At 41.3% G+C, this 24969-nt stretch overlaps 1 protein-coding gene across 44 annotated transcripts in view; it reads left to right on the top strand.

Moving 5' to 3' along the window:
• TTN (titin) overlaps positions 1-24969 on the top strand; it is a 285370-nt gene that overhangs the window by 77774 nt on the left and 182627 nt on the right. For all 44 annotated transcript variants that reach the window (XM_059928202.1, XM_059928193.1, XM_059928195.1 and 41 more), the window contains 48 exons: positions 433-714; positions 815-1093; positions 1816-2094; positions 2184-2462; positions 2582-2869; positions 2984-3262; positions 3355-3636; positions 3732-4010; positions 4126-4404; positions 4506-4784; positions 4908-5195; positions 5321-5599; positions 5735-6016; positions 6117-6395; positions 6517-6795; positions 6909-7187; positions 7291-7578; positions 7825-8103; positions 8337-8618; positions 9688-9966; positions 10088-10369; positions 11149-11427; positions 11541-11828; positions 11983-12261; positions 12356-12634; positions 12738-13016; positions 13135-13422; positions 13543-13830; positions 14365-14646; positions 14907-15185; positions 15305-15586; positions 15736-16014; positions 16108-16395; positions 16564-16842; positions 16937-17215; positions 17317-17595; positions 17735-18022; positions 18166-18453; positions 19749-20030; positions 20251-20529; positions 20951-21232; positions 21349-21627; positions 22147-22434; positions 22545-22823; positions 22937-23215; positions 23305-23583; positions 24181-24468; positions 24605-24892. In XM_059928202.1, the coding sequence (XP_059784185.1) occupies positions 433-714; positions 815-1093; positions 1816-2094; positions 2184-2462; positions 2582-2869; positions 2984-3262; positions 3355-3636; positions 3732-4010; positions 4126-4404; positions 4506-4784; positions 4908-5195; positions 5321-5599; positions 5735-6016; positions 6117-6395; positions 6517-6795; positions 6909-7187; positions 7291-7578; positions 7825-8103; positions 8337-8618; positions 9688-9966; positions 10088-10369; positions 11149-11427; positions 11541-11828; positions 11983-12261; positions 12356-12634; positions 12738-13016; positions 13135-13422; positions 13543-13830; positions 14365-14646; positions 14907-15185; positions 15305-15586; positions 15736-16014; positions 16108-16395; positions 16564-16842; positions 16937-17215; positions 17317-17595; positions 17735-18022; positions 18166-18453; positions 19749-20030; positions 20251-20529; positions 20951-21232; positions 21349-21627; positions 22147-22434; positions 22545-22823; positions 22937-23215; positions 23305-23583; positions 24181-24468; positions 24605-24892 (13527 nt within the window). The remainder of the gene's footprint in view (positions 1-432; positions 715-814; positions 1094-1815; positions 2095-2183; positions 2463-2581; positions 2870-2983; positions 3263-3354; positions 3637-3731; positions 4011-4125; positions 4405-4505; positions 4785-4907; positions 5196-5320; positions 5600-5734; positions 6017-6116; positions 6396-6516; positions 6796-6908; positions 7188-7290; positions 7579-7824; positions 8104-8336; positions 8619-9687; positions 9967-10087; positions 10370-11148; positions 11428-11540; positions 11829-11982; positions 12262-12355; positions 12635-12737; positions 13017-13134; positions 13423-13542; positions 13831-14364; positions 14647-14906; positions 15186-15304; positions 15587-15735; positions 16015-16107; positions 16396-16563; positions 16843-16936; positions 17216-17316; positions 17596-17734; positions 18023-18165; positions 18454-19748; positions 20031-20250; positions 20530-20950; positions 21233-21348; positions 21628-22146; positions 22435-22544; positions 22824-22936; positions 23216-23304; positions 23584-24180; positions 24469-24604; positions 24893-24969) is intronic.

The following is a 24969-nucleotide window of genomic DNA, read 5'->3' as shown; positions in this document are numbered from 1 at the left end:
CAGCCTTTTTGGTTTGGGGAAATCCTGGCATTGTTTGATTTTATTTTTTCAGTCTTCTTCAGAATTCACTTATTCTTGTTTGTTTAAAACTGTCTGCCATTAACAAAGCTTGCTTAAAACTTCTTCTAAGAACTTCGAGTGTCTAGGCAATCCTTAACTATCTTCTTTCATAAAATTGCTCTTTGTATAAGTAGAATTTGGTTGGTTTTGTTTTTGTTTGTTTGTTTGTTTGTTTTAACCAAGAGTCTGGGAAAGTGTTTTGGAATCATAGAAACATGGAAAGCTATTGAGTACACCACAGCCTTTTCAGAAATTTCAAGAAGACATTTTATGTGTGTTATGTGTCTCTTTGTTGTATGATGTCTACTTTTCTTTTGTGTAGTTTGTGATTCACATATCTTTTCCTTTCTCATTTTTGTTAACTTCACGTAGAGCCACCATCCTTTGTGAAGAAGGTGGATCCCTCTTATTTAATGCTCCCAGGTGAATCAGCACGCCTCCACTGCAAGCTGAAAGGCTCACCTGTGATCCAGGTTACTTGGTTTAAAAATAACAAAGAACTTACTGAGAGTAACACAGTCAGAATGTCTTTTGTCAATTCTGAGGCTGTCCTTGATATTACGGACGTAAAAGTTGAAGACAGTGGGAATTACTCGTGTGAAGCAGTGAATGACGTCGGCAGTGACAGTTGCAGTGCCGAAATAGTTATCAAAGGTTTGTTTATTCTGTCGAAGTCCATTGTTTTTCTGAGAAAATATTTTCTTTTCACTTGCTTGTAACACATGATTTATACAATGCTGTCATGCTTTTGTAGAACCTCCTTCTTTCATCAAAACTCTCGAGCCTGCAGATATAGTGAGAGGAACAAATGCCCTCCTTCAGTGTGAAATCTCAGGCACTGGACCATTTGAAGTTCGCTGGTTCAAGGATAAGAAGCAAATTCGAAGTAGTAAAAAGTACAGGTTGTTTTCTCAGAAGTCTGTCGTGTCCCTGGAGATCTTTTCGTTTAATAGAGCGGACGTTGGTGAATATGAGTGTGTGGTTGCTAATGAAGCTGGGAAGTGTGGCTGCCTTGCAACCCGCTTACTGAAAGGTTAGCGCTTGAAAAACTGGTATCTCTTTAATAAATTGTCAAAATAGCTTTTTTTTTTTTTAATTTATTTTTATTTATTTATGGCTGTGTTGGGTCTTCGTTTCTGTGCGAGGGCTTTCTCTAGTTGTGGCGAGCGGGGGCCACTCTTCATCGCGGTGCGCGGGCCTCTCACTATCGCGGCCTCTCTTGTAGCGGAGCACAGGCTCCAGATGCGCAGGCTCAGTAGTTGTGGCTCACGGGCCCAGCCGCTCCGCGGCATGTGGGATCTTCCGGGACCAGGGCTCGAACCCGTGTGGCCTGCATTGGCAGGCGGATTCCCAACCACTGCGCCACCAGGGAAGCCCCCAAAATAGCTTTCTTAACCCAAGGAAGGAAAACTGGTACTTTCTTTTCTCCTCCTGATCTTTGAAAATATGTTTTGCCTTTGGTTTGACCTGGGACCCTGGGGAAAATCCAATCTTTATCTTGAGACCAGTATAAATATTTAATCTCTGATAACAAAAGTGAACTACATAATAAGCGATTTTGTCAGCTGATAACCGTTTAGCTTCCTTGCTTCTTTCTCTTGGGTGGAATTGTAGTTCCTCTTGAATTTGATTTCTTCTTCTAATTAACCAACACTGTGGAATAGATAAATGTAATCTAGATAAAGTTCTTAAATGCATATGGTGTTGAAGTGTTAGGGAATTAATAAATTTTGGATGCTCTCTTTCTTTAATTAGAACCACCAATCTTTGTAAAGAAAGTAGATGATTTTACTGCACTAGCAGGACAAACGGTTACCTTACAAGCTGCTGTGAGAGGGTCAGAACCCATTTCTGTCACATGGATGAAAGGACAGAAGATCATTAAAGAAGATGGAAAAATCAAAATGAGCTTTGCTAATGGTGTTGCGGTCTTGATAATCCCTGATGTGCAGATTAGTTTTGCTGACAAATACACATGCCTGGCTGAAAATGAAGCTGGAAGCCAAACGTCTGTTGGGGAACTAATAGTTAAAGGTTCGTGTAAGAAGGTTGAGTTGATATTTCCTCTTAAAATGAAACCTTAAAACACACTTCAGAATTCTAACTATTTAATACCATTGTAGAACCTGCCAAAATCGTTGAGAGAGCAGAACTGATCCAGGTGACAGCAGGAGACCCAGCCACGCTGGAGTATACAGTCACGGGTACCCCAGAGCTCAAGCCCAAATGGTACAAAGACGGGAGACCTTTGATTGCCAGTAAAAAGTATCGAATAAGTTTTAAAAACAATGTTGCCCAACTCAAGTTTTATTCCACCGAACTGCATGATAGCGGCCAATACACATTTGAGATTTCCAACGAAGTGGGCAGCAGCTCCTGTGAGACAACTTTCACTGTCTTAGGTTAGTATCTTTAGAAACCTGTGCTTCCATATTCCTTTGAAACCCAACAAACAACCAAAACTAAAATCACTGAGCACTGTTCCACATTGTTCTTTCTTCTCTTCTTGTGCTGTGAACAGATCGAGACATTGCTCCATTTTTTACCAAACCCCTACGCAATGTGGACGGTGTGGTTAGTGGGACCTGCAGGCTGGACTGCAAAATCGCTGGCTCCCTCCCCATGAGGGTGTCCTGGTTTAAGGATGGTAAAGAAATAGCTTCCTCTGACAGATACAGAATAGCATTTGTGGAAGGCACAGCCTCTTTGGAGATAAGCAGCATAGACATGAATGATGCAGGGAATTTCAGCTGTCGAGCCACAAATTCCATGGGAAGCAAAGACTGCAGTGGAGCCGTGATTGTGCAAGGTTGGCTGGAAACTGTGCCTTTCATTCTTACGTAGACGATGTTCAAATTAAGCCTTCTTCCCTTCAGTCGCGCCTCTTAACTCTTTGAAATTCTTTCTTATCCCCCTTCTTTAGAACCACCCAGTTTTGTAACTAAACTGGCATCGAAGGATGTTCTGCCCGGCTCGACCATCTGCCTGAAGAGCACCTTCCAAGGGTCTACCCCTCTCACAGTCAGATGGTTTAAGGGTGACAAAGAGCTGGTTTCCGGTGGAAACTGCTATATCACCAAAGAAGCTTTAGAAAGTTCCCTGGAACTCTATGTAGTAAAAACCTCCGACTCAGGCACATATACCTGTAAAGTCAGCAACGTGGCTGGAGCCGTGGAGTGCAGTGCAAAGTTATTTGTAAAAGGTTTGCATGGTTTTCTTGACATCTTTGTGCCACCATTGTTAGAAGTTCTTTCCTCTTTCTCACGTTTCTGGGTGATTTCTTGCCTTCCACAGAACCTGCCACATTTGTTGAAAAGTTAGAGCCATCACAGCTGTTAAAAAAGGGAGACGCCACCCAGCTAGCCTGCAAAGTAACGGGCACCCCTCCGATTAAAATAACGTGGTTTGCAAATGACAGAGAAATTAAGGAGAGCAGCAAACACAAAATGTCTTTTGTGGAGTCCACCGCGGTTCTAACACTTAAAGATGTTGCCATTGACGACAGCGGTGAATATATGTGTGAGGCTCAAAATGAGGCTGGCAGTGACCACTGTGGTAGCATTTTAATAGTCAAAGGTTTGTGTTCACATTGCCCCTTGTGTTACCAAAGTTGTGGCCCAGGGCACAGACTCCACCCCCATTAACTCACAATAATTCCTTTTCCGCTATAGAGTCACCTTACTTTACCAAGGAATTTAAGCCCATTGAAGTGTTGAAGGAGTATGATGTCACATTGCTGGCCGAGGTGGCAGGCACACCTCCCTTTGAGATCACTTGGTTCAAAGACAACACAGCACTGCGAAGTGGTAGAAAGTATAAAACCTTCATTCAGGATCAGCTGGTCAGCCTGCAGATCCTCAAGTTTGTAGCTGCAGACACGGGTGAATACCAGTGTCGGGTGACCAATGAGGTGGGCAGCAGCACCTGCAGTGCCAAGGTGACTTTAAGAGGTTAGTGTCAGTTCTAATGACGGACCAGCTTTTCTGCAGTGTCAGTGATTTTTTTTTTTTTAAAGCCAGTTTTGCTATAGAGCTGGTATTCATTGAGAATTCATTCTTCTACTAGAACCCCCAGCTTTTGTAAAGAAGATTGAGAGCACCAGCTCCCTTAGAGGAGGTACCGCTGCCTTCCAGGCCACTCTGAAGGGCTCCTTGCCAATCACGGTGACTTGGCTAAAAGACAACGATGAAATCACTGAAGATGATAACATAAGAATGACCTTTGAGAACAATGTGGCCAGCCTGTACCTCAGTGGCATTGAAATCAAGCATGATGGGAAATATGTCTGTCAGGCCAAAAATGATGCGGGAGTACAGAGATGTTCCGCATTACTCTCAGTAAAAGGTTGGTTCAGAAAGTTTGCCGTGGGTTTTAGGAAAAAATGCAGATGTAAGCCTTTCAGCAGAGCAATTCACAACCCACACCTATCCCTTTGTTTTCTACAGAACCTGCAACAATCATTGAGGAGGCTGTGTCTATAGATGTCACCCAAAGAGACCCAGCCACTTTGCAGGTTAAATTTTCAGGGACTAAGGAGATTACAGCCAAATGGTTTAAAGATGGCCAAGAACTGACCCTGGGCCAAAAATATAAAATCAGTGTCACTGACACGGTCTCTATACTGAAGATTATTTCTACAGAAAAGAGAGATAGTGGAGAATATACTTTCGAAGTCCAAAATGATGTCGGGAGGAGCAGCTGCAAGGCTAGCATTAATGTATTAGGTTGGTACAGCTTTTCTATGGAGAGAAACTGGGCATTTCTGTGCTCCTTCATCTCTTACAATTTTAGAGAAAATAAAAATTGGTAGATTGACCAACCATTTTTTTTTCTTTTTCATTGCATAGATCTTATCATACCTCCCTCATTCACCAAAAGGCTGAAGAAAATGGACAGCATTAAAGGGTCTTTTATTGACTTAGAATGTATAGTGGCTGGGTCACATCCCATGAGCATCCAGTGGTTCAAAGATGACCAAGAAATAACAGCTAGTGAAAAATACAAATTCTCTTTTCATGACAATACTGCCTTCTTGGAAATCAGTCAGCTGGAAGGTACAGACAGTGGAACCTACACTTGTTCTGCCACTAATAAGGCAGGACACAACCAGTGCAGTGGCCATCTGACAGTCAAAGGTTGGCAATTTTTATCCCCGCCTCTCAAGAACTTATTGCTCTCTCATTTCTTAATTCTTACCTTGACTGATCATCCTAAAATAAACCATTCCTTTCCCCTTTTGCTTCTTTTTCTTTTACCCCAGAACCCCCTTACTTCCTGGAAAAGCCACAGTCACAAGATGTCAATCCCAATACAAGGGTTCAATTAAAGGCGCTCGTGGGTGGCACTGCACCCATGACAATAAAATGGTTTAAAGATAACAAAGAGTTGCACTCGGGAGCAGCTCGCTCAGTTTGGAAGGATGACACCTCCACCATTCTAGAGATCTTTTCAGCCAAAGCTGCTGATGTGGGGACCTACATTTGCCAACTGAGCAACGATGTTGGCACAGCAACCAGTAAAGCCACTCTCTTTGTAAAAGGTCTGGTCTCTACATTTTCTCATTGTCTTGCTTGCCTAGATTTTCTTGGAGGGAGGGAAGAGGCTTAAGAAAACGATTCTCATTGGCCTTTGGTTTAAAAAGTGTTCAATATCACATGTTTTCCCCCATCTTTAGAACCTCCTCACTTCATTAAGAAGCCCAGCCCAGTCCTAGTGCTGAGGACTGGACAATCCACGACATTTGAATGCCAAATAACAGGCACTCCTGAAATCAGAGTTTCTTGGTATCTGGACGGGAATGAAATAACAGCCATAGAGAAACATGGCATTTCCTTCACTGACGGTTTAGCCACTTTCCAAATTTCTGGTGCCAGGGTAGAAAATAGTGGGACTTATGTCTGTGAAGCTCGTAACGACGCTGGCACAGCAAGCTGCAGCATTGAGTTAAAAGTGAAAGGTTCGTTACTGCATCTTCTCTCCTTTCTGGCTGTGCTGCTGGCTAGTCCTTGGGTCTTCCTTTGAGTAAGCTGTTCTCTGTCTTCCTTTTGAATCTTTAGAACCTCCCACCATTATCAGGGAGCTGAAGCCCGTGGAAGTAGTCAAAGGTAGTGACGTGGAGCTGGAGTGTGAAGTTATGGGAACATCTCCATTTGAGGTCACTTGGCTGAAGAATAACAAGGAAATTCGAAGCAGCAAAAAGTATACGCTGACTGACAGAGTGTCAGTGTTTAATCTCAGTATCAACAAATGTGACCCCTCAGACACTGGTGAATACCAGTGCCTCGTATCCAACGAAGGCGGCAGCTGTTCTTGTAGTGCTAGAGTCTCTCTGAAAGGTCAGTTAGACACACAAGGAGCAGGCTATCTGATAAAAATTCTGTAATGCTCTTTAACCTTGTATGATGGGTAGGAGTTCAAATATACCTCTTCTTTTCACACTGTCTACTTTAATCACAGAGCCACCCTCGTTCACTAAGAAGATAGAAAACGTCACTACTGTTTTGAAAAGTTCTGCCACCTTTCAGAGCACTGTGGCGGGCTCTTCTCCCATTTTTATAACCTGGCTCAAGGATGATCAGATTCTGGATGAAGATGATAATGTTCACATCTCCTTTGTGAACAATGTGGCCACAGTTCAAATCAGATCTGTGGATAATGGACACAGCGGGAGGTATACGTGTCAAGCCAAGAACGAGTCAGGAGTTGAGAGGTGTTATGCTTTCCTTTTAGTACAAGGTGTGTAAGCTAATCCCTTTCAAGAGTTATTCTGTGAAGACAATTTCACAAGCAGTTCCTTGGTTCCATGGAATTATTAATGAAACTCATCCACGTTTTCATTCTTACTACAGAACCCGCTCATATCCTAGAGAAACCTAAGTCTGTTGATGTCACTGAAAAAGACCCAGTGACCTTGGAGTGTCTTGTGGCCGGAACGCCAGAACTCATAGTGAAGTGGTTTAAAGATGGGAGACAAATAGTGCCCAGTAGATATTTTTCAATGAGTTTTGAAAATAATGTGGCCAGTTTTAGGATTCAGTCAGTAATGAAGCAAGACAGCGGGGCGTATACTTTCAAGGTGGAAAATGACTTTGGAAGCAGTAGCTGTGACGCCTACCTGAGAGTGCTAGGTTTGTATCTTGGCCCCAGTCAGCTTCCCTTATGTATATTATTGTCCTTGGTAAACAAATGGCAACATATTAATGGATGTGTTTTGCTGTTTGCATTGGACAGATCAAAATATTCCTCCATCATTCACCAAAAAATTAAGCAAAATGGATAAAGTTCTAGGCTCTTCCATTCATATGGAGTGCAAGGTTTTTGGCTCACTTCCTATTAGTGCTCAGTGGTTTAAGGATGGAAAAGAAATAACTACAAGTGCAAAATACAGGCTCGTCTGTCACGAAAACACTGTGTCGCTGGACGTTAGTAATCTGGAATTAGAAGATACTGCGAATTACACATGCAAAGTCTCAAATGTAGCAGGGGACGAGGCATGCAGTGGCATCTTAACTGTAAAAGGTTAGAATTTCTTTACCTCTTCCTGACCCTTCTCTGCGATTGCTTTTCAAATATAGCACTCTTTCCTGGAGTCCTTTAAAACTAAAAGTCTCCATAATTCTGTTTCTTTAGATACATATATATTGAGTTCTAGAAATATTCAGTCATTACCTCTTTTCAATAATGTTTTTTTATATGTCCATAAAACTGTCAAAATAACCCAACAACAAGGAATTTAATTATATGTATTTCCCTTAAAATCTATAGAACCACCAAGTTTCCTAGTGAAACCTGAGCGACAACAAGCCATACCTGATTCTACAGTGGAATTTAAAGCTATACTAAAAGGAACACCACCGTTTAAAGTAAAGTGGTTTAAGGATGATGTGGAACTTGCCTCTGGACCTAAATATTTCATTGGCTTGGAAGGATCAACTACCTTTTTAAATCTCTATTCAGTGGATGCTTCCAAGACTGGACAATATACTTGCCAAGTTACCAACGATGTTGGTAGCGACTCTTGTACCACAGTGTTGCTTGTGACAGGTGTGCAAGTTTGCTTGTTTTATGTTTCTGTCTGACCTGTGGCTCCTGTCCTTTCTGTAATCTTTTACAATGTATGTACCCAGTCAAGAAAGTACCCTTCTTTCTAACACAGTACACTCTATTTGCCAGGCATTGTTCATGTTTTTCTCTTTCCTATGTAGTACCTAATTGAACTTTTGTTATTTATATCTGCTCTGTTCCCTCATAAATCTCCTCTTTTCTTCACTCTCTAGAACCACCAAGGTTTGCAAAGAAACTAGAAGCAACCAAAATAGTGAAAGCAGGTGACTCAGCACGACTTGAATGCAAGATAACTGGATCCCCAGACATCAGAGTTGTGTGGTACAGAAATGAACATGAACTCCCAGCCAGTGATAAATATAGAATGGCTTTCATTGACTCAGTGGCCGTCATACAGATGAATAGTCTTGATACTGAGGACAGTGGGGATTTCATTTGTGAGGCTCAGAACCCTGCTGGCAGCACAAGCTGCAGTACCAAGGTTATAGTAAAAGGTAGAAACCTCTTTCCTCTGTTCCTCATTACCTGAAACCCACCTTCTTCTCCCCAGGCTATCATAGCTCTTCATTCTTTTGCTGTCATTTTTAGCTTCCATTTGAGATCATAGAACATTTTCCCAAACTAGTATTATTTCCATTTTTAGATGTTTTTTCTTCTTAAGATTTGCTCACTGTAGCCAATCATTCTGAGATATTTTTCTTGTTACTCCAATGCCGTAATTCTACTCACCTCAACATATTAGCCAAGAAGTTCAAATTTGATGTTTCCAAAATGCTCAAAAAAACAAAGTGGACATTTTAAAATTAATTTTTGCCTTCAATCAACTTATAAATATATCATCGTCCTCACTCTAATCGTTATCTATCATTAAAAGCAAGGAATATTTACCACATATATACAAGGTTCAAGCAATACAGATTTTAACCTTACATTTACAACAGGACAATTATATATTTTTTTCTCTCTCAAAAGTCAGTTCCTATTTTTTAAAATTATATCACTATACTTTGTCGCAAATAGTACTAGTATTTTCAAGAATTTTTTTCACAAAGTCCAAGTTTGTCATATTGTAAGGCGATTATTACAAAAACCATTTGTTGACATGGAAGACTTAGAGCACAAATGTTGTGATAACTTCCAAGTGTCCCAACTGTAATGTGTATACAAAAAATTTCATTCCTGAAGTCAGGACTCCATACCTCACACAAATCATATTGATTCTTACACTTGGGTTTGGGGGTTTGTTTGGTTATTGTTTTGTTTTGCTTTACAGTTTTGTGCATCAATCTTTATAGTCCCAGAAAAAGTAGTAAGGTGGAGTAGACAGAATGTTGAACTGCTCAGTAAGGTCACCTGAGGTCTAGCCCGGGTTCTCGGCCAGTGAAGCAGAGTGATTTTGTAAAGGCTGATGGCTTCTCTGAAGCTGTTACTCCTCAACACTAAAGTGATAGTGCTAGTCCTATTATAGTATCTTGACTCATTCTTCCAATTTAAAAACAAAGAAATAAAAATATTCTATGAAGTTAAGTAGCCCAACTCATGAGGAATTCTTGTTTTTTACAGAACCACCTGTTTTTAGCAGCTTCCCTCCTGTGGTAGAAACCCTTAAAAATGCTGAAGTTAGTCTTGAATGTGAACTTTTGGGAACACCACCATTTGAGGTGGTTTGGTACAAAGATAAGCGACAACTCCGAAGTAGCAAGAAATACAAGATTACATCCAAAAATTTCCATGCAAGTATTCACATTCTCAGTGTCAACACTTCAGATATTGGTGAATACCACTGCAAAGCACAGAATGAAGTAGGAAGTGATACTTGCATTTGTACTGTAAAATTAAAAGGTAAGCATTATTTCCTGCTCATGGCAGAAATGGCAGGAACGTGCAAAATGCTTATTTGTTTTCTCTCTTCCATTATCTCGACAATCTTTCCAACAATCTCCATCCATCTTTCCCTCTTCAGAACCACCAAGATTTGTCTCCAAACTGAACAGCCTCACGGTTTTAGCTGGTGAGCCCGCTGAGTTACAAGCATCCATAGAAGGCACCCAGCCTATTTCTGTCCAGTGGCTTAAAGAAAAGGAAGAAGTGATTAGAGAAAGTGAAAACATCAGAATAACATTTGTGGAAAATGTTGCAACTCTGCAGTTTGCAAAAGCAGAACCAGCTAATGCTGGGAAGTATATCTGCCAAATCAAGAATGATGGTGGAATGAGGGAGAACATGGCCACGTTGACTGTTTTAGGTTGGTACAATATGGTGCGATAGTTCCTTGATACAAGGAGGTGCCAAACGCTGAGATGACTTGCTAAGAGATACTGGTAGAATCTCCTGTTTTGAATTTTTAGAACTATATCAATCATCACCCATTTCAAAGCTTTAGGGGAAAGGACCTTTCAAACACTCTTTTCTGTGTCTGTGAGCCTAACAAAAATGAGCCGTCTCTTTTATTATTTTCTTGATGGGTTAGGAGATGTAATCAGGACTATCTTTTGTTGAAGCATGAAAAAATTGGGAGCCCAGCATATGCTACAAGGAAATTTTTTCCCAAAGTAACAGTTGTTAAAGCTGACAAGAACTCCAAAGATCAAAGTTTGATAGGAACGACTTGCACTTTCATCTTTGGGCATATTCATTTTTAATTTTGCCATTGTCTGGATAACAACTTTCAAAAACCTGTCTTTAGCACCTTAAAGTAGAACAGAAATACTGAGTAATTCATAACAACATGTAGGCTTTGTTGTAGAGAGGGTCAAGCGCAAATCAATATATATCGACATTGATTTGTACATTGAATTGTTTTGGAAGCAACTAATGCACCAACATATTTCTTAATAATAACTCGTATAATTTCATGACAGTGTGTAATTATGGAATCACATTTTAAGGTCTAGAGAAAGAGAGAGAGAGAGAGAGAGCCCGAAGATATCCATATCATTGGAAGAAACAGTGTTAATGAATTTGATAGTAGAAACAAGGTAAAGGTAACAGGCTTTGACAGATGGCTATCACATTTTATTTCAGAGCCTGCGGTCATTGTCGAGAAGGCAGGTTCGATGACAGTGACTGCAGGAGAAACGTGCACTCTGGAGTGTAAGGTGGCTGGCACTCCTGAACTCTCAGTCGAATGGTACAAGGATGGAAAGCTGTTGACCAGCAGCCAAAAACACAAATTTAGCTTCTACAACAAAATCTCTTCCTTAAAGATTCTCTCCGTTGAAAAGCAAGATGCAGGCACATACACTTTCCAGGTTCAAAATAATGTCGGAAAAAGCAGCTGCACAGCTGTGGTTGATGTTTCAGGTTAGTTCGGATATGTTCTTCCCATCGCTTATGCAAATTCCTTTCACACGCTTTCTTCTCTCAAGTGTCTTCTATTCTTTCAAACCACGAGTCTCTTGCCTCTCCTCATGCAGACCGAATGGTTCCTCCCTCTTTCACACGAAGACTGAAAGATACAGTTGGGGTGCTGGGTACATCTTGCATCTTGGAGTGCAAAGTAGCTGGATCATCGCCTATCTCTGTTGCCTGGTTTCATGAGAAAACCAAGATTGTCAGTGGAGCAAAGTACCAAACTACGTTTTCAGATAATGTCTGCGCGTTGCAGCTGAATTCTCTGGACTCATCGGACATGGGCAATTACACATGCGTGGCTGCTAATGTCGCTGGGTCTGATGAATGCCGTGCTGTGTTGGCTGTACAAGGTCAGTGTTAGACGCTCACACCCTTTCTTATGAGTTCCTCTTTGGCTGCATATCCAGGTTGACACACATTCAAAAGTGCTCTTCTTTTTGATTCAAAATTGCAACTAAATTCGAAGCTTACAGGATTTTATCATTGTCCTCTTTGTCTATGTAGAACCACCCTCTTTTGTGAAGGAACCTGAACCTTTGGAAGTACTACCAGGCAAAAACATCACCTTCACAAGTGTCATTAGAGGAACACCTCCGTTCAAGGTTGGCTGGTTCAGAGGTGCCAGAGAACTGGTGAAAGGAGACAGATGTAACATCTATTTTGAAGACACCGTGGCAGAACTGGAATTATTTAATGTCGACATATCTCAGAGCGGGGAATATACCTGTGTGGTTTCTAACAATGCCGGCCAAACATCCTGCACTACCCGTCTCTTTGTAAAAGGTTTGCTCCATTACATTTGTGCTTCCTACTTTTTAAGGGACATCTTTGTTTGTGTTTTCACCGTGTTTAACTGCTGTGCTTTGTCACTCCCCAGAACCAGCTGTATTTGTGAAGAAATTAAGTGGTCACTCTATAGAACCAGGGAAGTCCATCATTCTGGAGAGCACCTACACTGGAACACTACCCATTTCAGTTACCTGGAAAAAGGATGGTGTGAACATTACACCATCTGAAAAATGCAACATAGTCACAACAGAGAAGACCTGCATCCTGGAAATTCTGCATAGCACAAAAGGAGATGCAGGACAGTATTCTTGCGAGATTGAAAACGAGGCAGGAAGGGATGTTTGTGAAGCTCTGGTATCTACATTAGGTGTGTTTCTTATTCTCAAATGATTGATATTTGTCTAACATGAGGCACGGTTTGTGTGGTTTTCTTTAATTGCAGTTGCTGACTGTGAATCTTTCTTCTTTAGAACCACCTTATTTTGTTACGGAACTGAAGCCTCTGGAGGCATCAGTTGGAGATTCGGTTTCTTTACAATGCCAAGTTGCTGGGACACCAGAAGTTACAGTGTCTTGGTACAAAGGCGATACCAAGTTACGGTCAACTCCTGACTACAGGACCTATTTTACAAACAATGTGGCCACGCTTGTTTTTAATAAAGTGAACATCAGTGACAGTGGAGAGTACACATGCAAAGCAGAAAACAGTATAGGGACTGCTTCTTCTAAGACTGTCTTCAGAATTCAAGGTAATGATATTATTTTAGAAATTAAGAAGTTTCTTTTTTCCTTGTCTTCACTCTTATCTTTATGGGGAAATTTTTATTTCATCTACTAACGCCTCAAGTATTACTTGTCTTCCGACAGAGCGCCAGCTCCCACCTTCCTTTGCAAGGCAATTAAAGGATATCGAACAAACTGTTGGGTTACCAGTTACCCTCACTTGTCGATTGAGTGGCTCCGCACCCATCCAAGTGTGCTGGTATAGAGATGGGGTACTTTTACGAGATGATGAAAATCTACAGACATCATTTGTAGATAATGTGGCAACTTTAAAAATTTTGCAAACAGACTTGAGTCACTCTGGCCAATACTCCTGCTCAGCTTCTAATTCACTTGGAACAGCGTCTTCCAGTGCTAGACTGACAGCAAGAGGTTTGTTCCCATGTTACTCTCTCTCTTTGCAAACCATGACTTCTTATTCATTGTCAAAGTAGAAACGGCCAATAAAAAAGAGAAAAAAAACCCACGTTGCCTTTTCTTCTCATCTTTCAGAACCTAAGAAATCTCCCTTCTTTGACATCAAGCCTGTATCTATAGATGTTATTGCTGGGGAAAGTGCTGACTTTGAGTGTCATGTTACTGGTGCTCAACCAATGCGAATTACTTGGTCAAAAGATAACAAGGAAATCCGTCCTGGAGGAAACTACACAATTACATGTGTGGGAAACACTCCCCATTTGAGAATTCTTAAAGTAGGCAAAGGAGACTCTGGTCAATATACTTGCCAAGCAACCAACGATGTTGGCAAAGACATGTGCTCAGCTCAACTCAGTGTAAAAGGTATCTTCACATGGCATTTACCAATATTGTTCTTTCCCATGTTGTGTAATTTTCTTCGAAAACTTTCTTTAGTTTTTAAATGTTCGTGATAAAGTAACTGGATCATGTTGGAATTTGTATGTTAGTGGTGGAGGCAACATTCATCGAAGTTCTGTTTTCTCTTTATTTTGTTCTTTAAGTTAGTGTATCTCTAAGAGTAGTCTTATCAGAGGGTTGTTTAATTGAAATTTGTTAAATGTTGTTTCAACTCTCTCTTTTTTCGCTCTTTCCTATTATATGGCATTCTGACTTACCATTTTGATCAAATACCTCTATAATGCATTAACTTACATGTTTTAGTTTCCATATCCAAACTACAAAGAGTAATTTGCCAATTAAATTCTCTATTAAAAATATTAGAAGTTTAATAGAAAAGATATTTTACCACAAAATTCTCAGAAAGTACATATATTCTTACTAATAAACCAGATTAAAAATGTACTTATGGACTCTTCAGCTACAGACGTAAGCTGTTTTTTTCCTTTGACTTACTAGAACCTCCAAAGTTTGTTAAGAAATTAGAAGCTTCAAAAGTTGCAAAGCAGGGAGAATCCATCAAACTGGAATGTAAAATAAGCGGTTCCCCGGAAATCAAAGTTTTGTGGTTCCGAAATGATGGTGAACTTCATGAAAGTTGGAAATACAACATGTCATTCGTGGATTCTGTGGCATCGCTCACCATCAATGAAGCCAGCACAGAGGATAGTGGGGACTATATCTGTGAAGCCCATAACAGTGTTGGGGACTCCAGCTGCAGCACAGCCCTGACGATTAAAGGTTAGACACGCTAAGCTGCTTTCTTTCTTCCTTCTCCTCTGATCTGGATTCTTTTTCAGCAATGTTCTGAGCTCCAAAATAAAAAGGCTAGTTAAGGGGATTTGCTTGCAATTCTTAAACTAGTTTTTATGACCAGTCATTTCTTATGTTAGTATACTGTCATATGGTCACACCAGGCACTCAATGATTTCGACTCTAAAATATTTTTTCCCTTTCATTAGGCAAATGCTCTCATCTCTTATCTTCTTTTCTTCTGGTAGCACCTCCTGTTTTCACCCAGAAGCCTTCTCCAGTAGGAGCCCTTAAAGGTTCTGAAGTTATCTTCCAATGTGAAATTTCGGGAACCCCCCCATTTGAAGTGGTGTGGGTTAAAGATCGAAAGCAAGTTCGGAGAAGCAAGAAATTTAAAATCACTTCGAAAAATTTTGATACAAGTCTCCACATCCTTAATCTGGAAGCTGCCGATGTAGGAGAATATCACTGCAAAGCTGCTAATGAGGTGGGAAGTGACACGTGTGTTTGCACTGTCACGTTCAAAGGTTTGTATCCATGGGCACAAAAATATTTATCTCTTGCTTTCATCTTTTCTTGCTTGACCAATAATGTATGTGGCTGTGATTCTCATCTTTTTTCTCTAACCACAAATTTCTTTCATTAGAAGCCCCACGGTTTGTGAAGAAGCTAAGTGACACCTCAACCCTCGCTGGGGATGCCGTTGAGTTACGGGCCGTAGTAGAAGGCTTCCAGCCCATTACTGTCGTCTGGCTGAAAGATAAAGGTGACATCATCAGAGAGAGTGAAAACACTAGGATTTCATTCATTGATAACGTTGCAACACTCCAACTTGGGAGCCCAGAAGCATCTAACTCTGGAAAATACGTGTGCCAGATCAGAAATGATGCCGGAATGAGAGAGTGTTCAGCAGTCTTGACTGTTCTAGGTTAGTAACAAAGTACAGCCTGAGAAAAAAATCAGGTTGATTGACCCATGATCATTGCCTGCAGATATTACTCTTAGCCAATAATATACTGATTACGCTCTTAGTTGAAAGAAGACTTTGTGTTCAATGCAATATACTTCTTCTTTCAGAACCAGCCAGAATCATAGAGAAACCAGAACCCATGACTGTCACTACTGGAAATCCTTTTGCATTAGAGTGTGCAGTGGCTGGGACACCAGAACTTTCAGCCAAGTGGTTCAAAGATGGGAGAGAATTATCTGCAGACAGCAAACATCACATCACGTTCGTCAACAAAGTGGCCTCACTTAAAATCCCTTGTGCAGAAATTAGTGACAAGGGGTTATATAGCTTTGAAGTGAAAAACAGTGTTGGTAAAAGTAACTGCACTGTGTCTGTCCACGTTTCGGGTGAGTAGTATGAGGTTTTTGTGAATATACCGTTTTTCCTGGGGTAGAAAATAAAGCTTCTCTTTCAACGGAAAACTACCCTTCTCCACGTAGATCGAGTTGTGCCTCCTTCCTTCATCCGCAAGTTGAAGGACACCAACGCCATCCTGGGGGCCTCGGTGGTTTTGGAGTGCAGAGTCTCCGGCTCCACGCCCATCTCCGTGGGCTGGTTTCAGGATGGAAATGAGATTGTTAGTGGGCCTAAATGCCAGTCCAGCTTTTCGGAAAACGTCTGTACTTTGAATCTGAGCTTCTTGGAGCCCTCCGACACAGGCACATACACGTGCGTGGCCGCCAACGTGGCTGGGTCAGACGAATGCTCGGCCGTCCTGACTGTCCAAGGTCAGTGCGCAGGGACCAGGCTGCTGCGTGACTTAGTGCCTGCCTCACAGGGGATTTCTTTATTTTGTCTTCGTGTGTAGTCTTAATTCCCTTTTCTTCAAGGAGCAAAAACACTGTTCAATTGGATTTCTTTTTTCTCTTGATCTCCCCCACTCCTGGGTTATCTAGAACCACCATCTTTTGAACAAACCCCTGATTCTTTGGAAGTTCTCCCTGGAACGAGCCTCACATTCACCAGTGTCATTAGAGGCACCCCGCCTTTCGAGGTCAAATGGTTTAAAGGCAGCAGGGAACTGGTGTCAGGGGAGTCATGCAGCATCTCTCTGGAAGATTTTGTCACAGAACTGGAATTGTTTGAGGTGGAGCCATTGCAAAGCGGGGACTATTCTTGCCTCGTGACTAACGACGCTGGCAGTGCTTCCTGTACCACGCATCTTTTTGTGAAAGGTTTGCTCTTTTCTCTAAAACGTGTATCTTTAGCATTCTTTTCTGATTCTTTATTTGAAGATGCCACTTCTGCCCTGCTGTTTTCTCCTTATAGAACCAGCCACCTTTGTGAAAAGATTGGCTGATTTCAGCGTCGAGACAGGAAACCCCATCGTTCTCGAGGCCACGTTTACCGGCACACCTCCCATCTTGGTGAGCTGGATGAAGAATGAGTTCCCCCTTACACAATCTCGGAATTGCAGCATTACCATGACGGAAAAATCTACGATCCTGGAAATTCTTGATAGCACAATAGAGGATTATGCACAATACAGTTGCCTCATAGAAAATGAGGCCGGTCAAGATATTTGTGAAGCGCTGGTATCTGTCTTAGGTGTGTTGACAGTTACCTCTCCTTATTGCTCTCTTTTCTTTCTTTTAAAACATCCTCTTTTAGCTAGTATGATTGATTGATTACCATCCTTTCTACCTCAGAACCACCTTATTTTATTGAGCCTCTGGAACACATGGAAGCAGCCATCGGAGAACCTGTAACTTTACAGTGTAAAGTGGATGGAACCCCAGAAATTAGAATTTCTTGGTATAAAGAACACACAAAGCTACGATCGGCTCCTGCGTATAAAATGCAATTCAGAAATAATGTTGCCTCCTTAGTAATCAACAAAGTGGATCCCAGTGACATAGGAGAATACACGTGCAAGGCCGAAAACAGTGTGGGGGCAGTGGCTTCCTCAGCTGTGCTCGTTATCAAAGGTGATGATGGTTCTCCTAACAAGTCTTGCTGTGTGTTGACAGATCCACTTTCTTAAAAACATCCCAATGTTAATGGGTTGAAGTATGCTGCGGGTGTTTTCTCTCTTGTAAATAAGGATTGTCTGTGACTCCCTTCCAGAGCGCAAACTTCCACCTTCCTTTGCAAGAAAACTGAAGGATGTTCAGGAGACACTTGGCTTCCCAGTTGCATTTGAATGTCGCATCAATGGCTCAGAACCTCTTCAAGTGTCTTGGTTCAAAGATGGGGTACTTTTGAAAGATGATGCTAATTTGCAAACATCTTTTGTTCATAATGTAGCAACTCTTCAGATTTTGCAAACTGACCAGAGCCATGTTGGTCAGTACAGTTGCTCGGCTTCCAATCCTCTTGGGACAGCTTCATCCAGTGCGAAGCTCATCCTCTTAGGTGAGTAGCTCATCACATTACCCTCTTCATCATAAAGCAGTTTCACTGCTCCGGGCCACCAAAGGTCTGGTGCCACTTAGTTTCTGCTCCACGTCTGGGAGCATGAAAACTGAAGTCACCATGTTGGTCTTCATTCTTTTCAGAACATGAAGTACCTCCTTTCTTTGATCTAAAGCCTGAGTCAGTAGATCTTGCTCTTGGAGAAAGTGGTTCTTTTAAATGTCACATAACTGGAACTGCACCAATCAAGATCACTTGGGCCAAAGATAACCGAGAGATTCGCCCTGGAGGCAACTACAAGATGACTTTGGTTGAAAATACTGCCACTCTGACGGTTCTCAAAGTAGGCAAAGGCGATGCTGGGCAATACACCTGCTATGCAAGCAACGTCGCTGGAAAAGACTCTTGTTCTGCTCATCTGGGTGTACAAGGTACTTGTTCAAGTGAAGTAGTAAGGTCTCATTTCAACGTCTGAAAATATAGGAGAAAGCGTGTGCTCGAAAGATATGTTTAGGACTATGATCTAGGAATTGGAAGTGATTGAATAGATCCAGGGTCTTCTAAGTGGGAGCAAGTTTTTTATAATGTTTATTTAAAAAAATATAAAACTGGTCAAACATGGACTGAAGGTCCATTTTCAAAGGCTGAAAATAGAGACTAGAGGGAGAGTGAACAAAAACTTTTCATGGAATTGCAAGAAAACCCAAGTTTGAAAGAAATTATCTTAGGACAATAAAAGGAAGTTGTCTCGAATGACTTACTTTCCACATTAGTTTATAAATTAATGGATTTTGTTCCTCGAGGGGCTAGCAGAGCCCCAAACTATCAAGTCCTTCAAGAAGAGTCAGATTGTGTCAACTTCTTTTCCTCTACTAGCCCCACTTAAATAACAGTGGAAGCCAGGGGACTGGGGAGTACATCAATATCTGACATCGTGGAAGGCAACCATGTGTCTCTGTAGCGTGTTCAAGGCTGCTGTGGTCAGAAATCAAACATTTAACTCAATGAGCTGCTGGTCTAACCCATGAGAGCATTTTTAAGGGTTTTTCTGGTGATAGTTTATAAATAACTTTAAATTAAAACAGAGTTAGATTTAGCAGCCCACGTGCTCTGTGATATATCGCTTATTATTTTTATCTCCCTAAACTTGAATTTTTTGATTCAGTTAATGAAGAAAGCGGTTGTTCTCCCCACTTCAAAGGGATATTATGAAGGTTGAAGAAATATCTATTTAAGGCCTATAAGAGAAAATAGCACTTTAAAATATTAAGATATCTGACCCAATTTTGCTACTCTGACTCTTCGTAGTACATAACTGATATCTTTGCAGCCATAGGAAATAGACCGTTCTGCACTGATTCACATACAAGAAAGTAATCAAACTCTCTCAATCCCTGTAAACCGTAGTGTGATTTCACCAACAGATACACACTCTGACTGTGATCTTGCACAAAGTGATTCTTTTGCTGGTAGGAGGATTGCACAAAAGGGATTAATGTCTCTTCTTCTTTCCTTTTGCAATAATATTTGATGTGGGTGCTTACAAAAATAAATATATTTTATAGGAATTTTCTAGTTAAGTTTCACCTAACTATTCTTCCTTGAACTGCAGCAAATAAATTTGTTTTCCAGAGCTAAAGACCTCTCTGTTTGATTTTTCACTTCATCCTGAATTATACGTGTCTTTCCCATCTCTTCCCTTGTGTTTTCTGTCTTGCTTCCATAGAACCCCCCAGGTTCATTAAGAAGCTAGAACCTTCAAGAATCATGAAACAAGGTGAATCTACAAGATATGAATGTAAAATAGGAGGGTCTCCAGAAATCAAAGTTTTATGGTATAAGGATGAGACTGAAATTCAAGAGAGCAGTAAATTCAGAATGTCATTCCTTGACTCGGTGGTGGTATTGGAAATTCACGCTCTCACTGTGGAAGACAGCGGAGACTACACGTGCGAGGCCCACAACGCAGTGGGCAGAGCAAGCAGCAGCACCTCCTTAAAAGTTAAAGGTCAGCTCCTACCCTTCTTTCATGTTTTTCACGTTAGCTTCCTCCTAGTTGTTCTCTCAATTCCCTGTTTGACTCTCCGTCGAGGTTCTAAAAATTTTAAAGGACACAATAGAAAATCGAGTGTGATGTTCTCTCTCTATGGTGGAATGGAAAACTGATTCTTACTTGTAACTACATAGTTACAGAACACATCCTAATTTTCCTTTTTTCCTAATTTTAGAACCACCCGTTTTCCGCAAAAAGCCTCATCCCGTTGAGACGCTGGAAGGAGCTGATGTTCACCTTGAATGTGAGCTTCAGGGCACCCCCCCGTTTCAAGTTTCTTGGCATAAAGACAAGAGAGAACTTAGGAGTGGCAAGAAGTACAAGATAATGTCTGAGAACTTCCTGACGAGTATTCACATCCTGAACGTCAGTGCTGCAGACATTGGGGAGTATCAGTGTAAAGCCACGAACGACGTCGGGGGTGACACCTGTGTTGGTTCCATCACTCTGAAAGGTTAGAGTGACTCCATCCTCTTCTGCTTACAGTTTTCCTTCTAACTTTAATACCCTGTTGGCCCCTCAGCTCTTGCCCCATCCTTTACCACTAGCTGTCTGGTACTTTTCCCCTGTCTCCTTTCTAAATCCTTTTATATTTAGTGCCCATCCCATTGCTAAATCCTACTAATGACCCTTTTAGACAATTTTCCCAATAGGTTTTGATCGGATTTAGAAAGCTAGAGAGGCCAAGATGTTCGACTCTTTCTGCTTAGTACAAACTCTAATGCATCTCTGCTCCCATTCACCAAAAATGCCTCTTCTTTAAGAAATAGAAACGACACATGATCACCAGTTTGATTCCTAGCAGTCATAGCTTTGAGGGAAATACTCATAGCTCCACACATTTTAAATCCCTGATTTTGCCTCTTTTTCATCAGCACCACCAAGATTTGTGAAGAAGCCCAGTGACATATCTGCCATCGTTGGTGAAGAAGTTCAGCTTCAGGCTACTATTGAAGGCACTGAGCCCATTTCCGTGGTGTGGTTCAAAGACAAGGGGGAGATCGTCAGAGAAAGTGACAACATATGGATCTCTTATTCAGAAAACATTGCAACCCTACAGTTTTCAAGAGCGGAAACAGCCAATGCTGGGAAATACACCTGTCAGATCAAAAACGATGCCGGAATGCAAGAGTGCTTCGCCACAGTGTCCATCCTCGGTTAGTGCAGATAGAATGTCATCATGAATAGGAGGCACGCACTTACCAGTACTTGTGTCTTCTTTAGTTTTTCAATGTGATTTTAACATTTGAATACAATTTACATCTCGTTCCAGAGCCTGCAGCAATTGTGGAAAAGCCAGAATCCATAAAAGTGACCACGGGAGACACCTGTACCTTGGAGTGCATGGTCACTGGCACACCCGAACTCACTACTAAGTGGTTTAAGGATGCAAAAGAGCTGACAAGTGATAGCAAATACAAAATAAGCTTCTTCAACAAACTATCTGGCCTTAAGATCATTAACGTGGACCCCAGTGACAGTGGGGTGTACAGTTTTGAGGTGCAAAACTCTGTGGGCAAAGACAGCTGCACAGCCTCAGTTCATGTTTCAGGTTGGTTGGTTGGGCTTCTGTTTCAGTGTTATTATAGTATAGTTCCCGGTTTACATATGTGTGTATGAGAAACTCCACATTCTACAGCGTGACATGAGTCTGACATCCTCTGAATCAGCAAAATCAGAGGTCGTAGACCTATAGAGTTAGAAGAAAACCAAGTCCAAAAGTTCTATCCCTTTCTTTTGGAGGAATTTCCACAATTCAGGGTTGTAGGAGTAACACTTAATCCCTGGATAAGGAATAAGGATATGTGGTCTTCTACTGTCACTTATGCTGGAGTCATTCTCCACATAATGATTCACAGCAAAGAGAGACCAAGATTCCTAATAAGTCACCTAGCACATCTTGTCCACTGATTCTCAAGGCTTTCCCCGGTGTGACCTCACTGGGAACTCTGTGATATCCTCACAGAAGAGCCAAATGGATCTAGGCATATTCCATCAAAAAGACAATAATTCTCTCTTCGAATCATTTTATAACTGATGTCCTTGTTTGTTTGATTTTTATCACATTCAGACCGAACTGTTCCTCCTTCGTTCACGAGAAAATTGAAAGAGACAAATGGTCTATCTGGTTCCTCAGTGGTAATGGAGTGTAAAGTCTATGGATCACCTCCAATCTCCGTCTCCTGGTTCCATGAAGGAAACGAGATCAGCAGTGGAAGGAAGTACCAGACCACCCTGACGGATAACACTTGTACCTTAACTGTGAACGTGCTGGAAGAGTCGGACGCCGGCGACTACACATGTATAGCTACTAACGTGGCTGGTTCTGCAGAGTGCAGTGCTCCTTTGACTGTGAGAGGTCAGCTAAAAATACAGCAAAATAGAATTGCATTTCATTATTTATTCAACATTTTTGTCATCAAAATTCAAAAGTAGTAAACTTTTTCCGGTATGGGCTTTTTTGTTTAGAACCGCCATCTTTTGTTCAGAAACCTGATCCCATGGATGTTTTAACTGGAACAAACGTAACTTTCACAAGCCTTGTAAAAGGAACACCCCCGTTCAGTGTCAGCTGGTTCAAGGGTAGCAGTGAACTAGTACCAGGGGACAGATGTAATGTGTCTTTGGAGGATTCAGTCGCTGAACTGGAGCTGTTTGATGTAGATACCTCACAAAGTGGAGAATATACCTGCATCGTTAGTAATGAAGCTGGCAAAGCTTCTTGTACAACACATCTATATGTAAAAGGTTTGTTTGACTGCCATTCTGCATTTTTACAATTAATATACATGAAGTAATAGGTGTGCCTGTATCTGTGTGTGTATGTGCTTTATTTCATGTTTTCAATTTGCCTGCTACAGCCCCAGCCAAATTTGTGAAGAAGCTCAATGATTACAGCCTAGAGAAAGGAAAACCCCTGATCCTAGAGGGCACGTATACTGGAACTCTTCCCATTTCAGTTACGTGGAAGAAAAATGGCACAAATATAACTCCTTCTCAGAGGTGTAATATAACCACAACTGAAAAATCTGCTATCCTGGAAATTCCAAGCAGCACACTGGAGGATGCAGGACAGTACAACTGCTACATTGAAAATGCTTCCGGGAAAGACTCCTGTTCAGCACAAATCCTGATACTAGGTTTGTTATGATTGCACATTCGTATCTTTATATACAAATAACCATCCTGGCATGTCTCCTTCATGACTGGTTATCTCTCTTGGCTGCAGAACCACCATATTTTGTCAAGCAGTTGGAGCCTGTGAAGGTGACTGTTGGAGATTCTGCCTCTTTGCAATGCCAACTTGCTGGGACCCCTGAAATTGGGGTGTCCTGGTATAAAGGAGACACGAAATTGAGACCCACGACTACCTACAAAATGCATTTTAGGAACAATGTTGCTACACTGGTTTTCAACCAGGTTGATAGTAATGACAGTGGAGAATATATCTGCAGGGCTGAAAACAGTGTGGGAGAAGTTTCTTCATCAACTTTCCTGACCGTTCAAGGTGATTGCAATATTTTTTAAGTGAATGAATGTGTTTCTTTTGAACAAGATTTAAAATATCTGGCGAGGGTCTTCTTTTTAGGAAAATCCTTCCAAATGCAAAACTTTCTGCTTAAGTAGTTCTGCCTACAAATTAGCAGTTTATCTTTTTTGATCGCCTTTACAGAGAGAGATAAAATGACTAAATCTTCATTTGGAAGGATCATGTCATCATTTGTCTCTATAATTAAATCTTTCAGAAAAATGAGTAACCCTATTTTTTAAAATTCCACCCATGGGTGTCTCATGCCGATTGCTAGAAAGCAGTCTTAAAAAGTAAGAGAATCTGCTACATGCCGGAGATGTACCTTAAGCCAATCAGTTTCTCTGTTGGCTTACATATTTTTACACCTACCATGCGTCAGCGTGGCATCAAAGTAAAACTTTTGCTCCAGAAATTTACCTGCTTTTCTTTGAGTCCAAGTTAATTCAAGATATGTGAATACCTCCTGATATTTTTATAGGAATCCCATTATTTATATAACAATAATTGTGAGAAGAATATTCAGTAAATTCAAAATGTCCAGAAGTATTCATTACTTTAATTCTATTCCTACAGAGGAAAAACTTCCACCGTCGTTTTCTCGACAGTTGAGAGATGTTCAAGAAACAGTCGGGCTGCCAGTTGTTTTTGAGTGTGCTGTCAGTGGATCAGAACCTATCTCGGTGTCTTGGTTTAAAGATGGCAAGCCGTTGAAAGATGGCCCCAATGTACAAACATCATTTTTAGATAATGTAGCCACTCTCAATATTTTTCAAACAGATCGGAGTTCTGCAGGCCAGTATTCTTGCACAGCTACAAATCCTATAGGTTCTGCTTCTTCCAATGCCAGACTCATTCTCACAGGTCTGTGGATTCTTAAATTTCTACTTCTGTAATTAAATTTTTTATAACCAAATTTGAAATTAGGGGAGGAGGATTTGTGTGAACTGGGATGGTCAGGTATGGAGCCTGAAACCTTGTCTTTCTGCTCTCCTCTCAGAGGGGAAGAACCCGCCCTTCTTTGACATCCCTCTTGCCCCTGTGGATGCTGTGGTGGGAGACAGTGCGGACTTTGAGTGCCATGTGACGGGGACGCAACCAATAAAGGTCACCTGGGCCAAAGACAACAGAGAGATCCAAAGTGGCAGAAACTATCAGATTAGTTATCTGGAAAACAGCGCGCACCTGACAATCCTGAAAGTAGACAAAGGAGACTCTGGACAGTATACGTGCTATGCTGTCAATGAAGTGGGAGAGGACTCCTGCACGGCTCAGCTCAATATAAAAGGTATCTTTGAATATCACATCCTAAGGGTGCGGTTTTATTAGGACGGATAAAATGTAGCACATTTTTAAACCACTGAC

Source organism: Balaenoptera ricei, chromosome 7 (genome assembly GCF_028023285.1).
Source record: "Balaenoptera ricei isolate mBalRic1 chromosome 7, mBalRic1.hap2, whole genome shotgun sequence".
NCBI lineage: Eukaryota > Metazoa > Chordata > Mammalia > Artiodactyla > Balaenopteridae > Balaenoptera > Balaenoptera ricei.
Note: the sequence above shows the minus strand (reverse complement) of the source record. Positions and strands in the feature narration are given on the sequence as shown.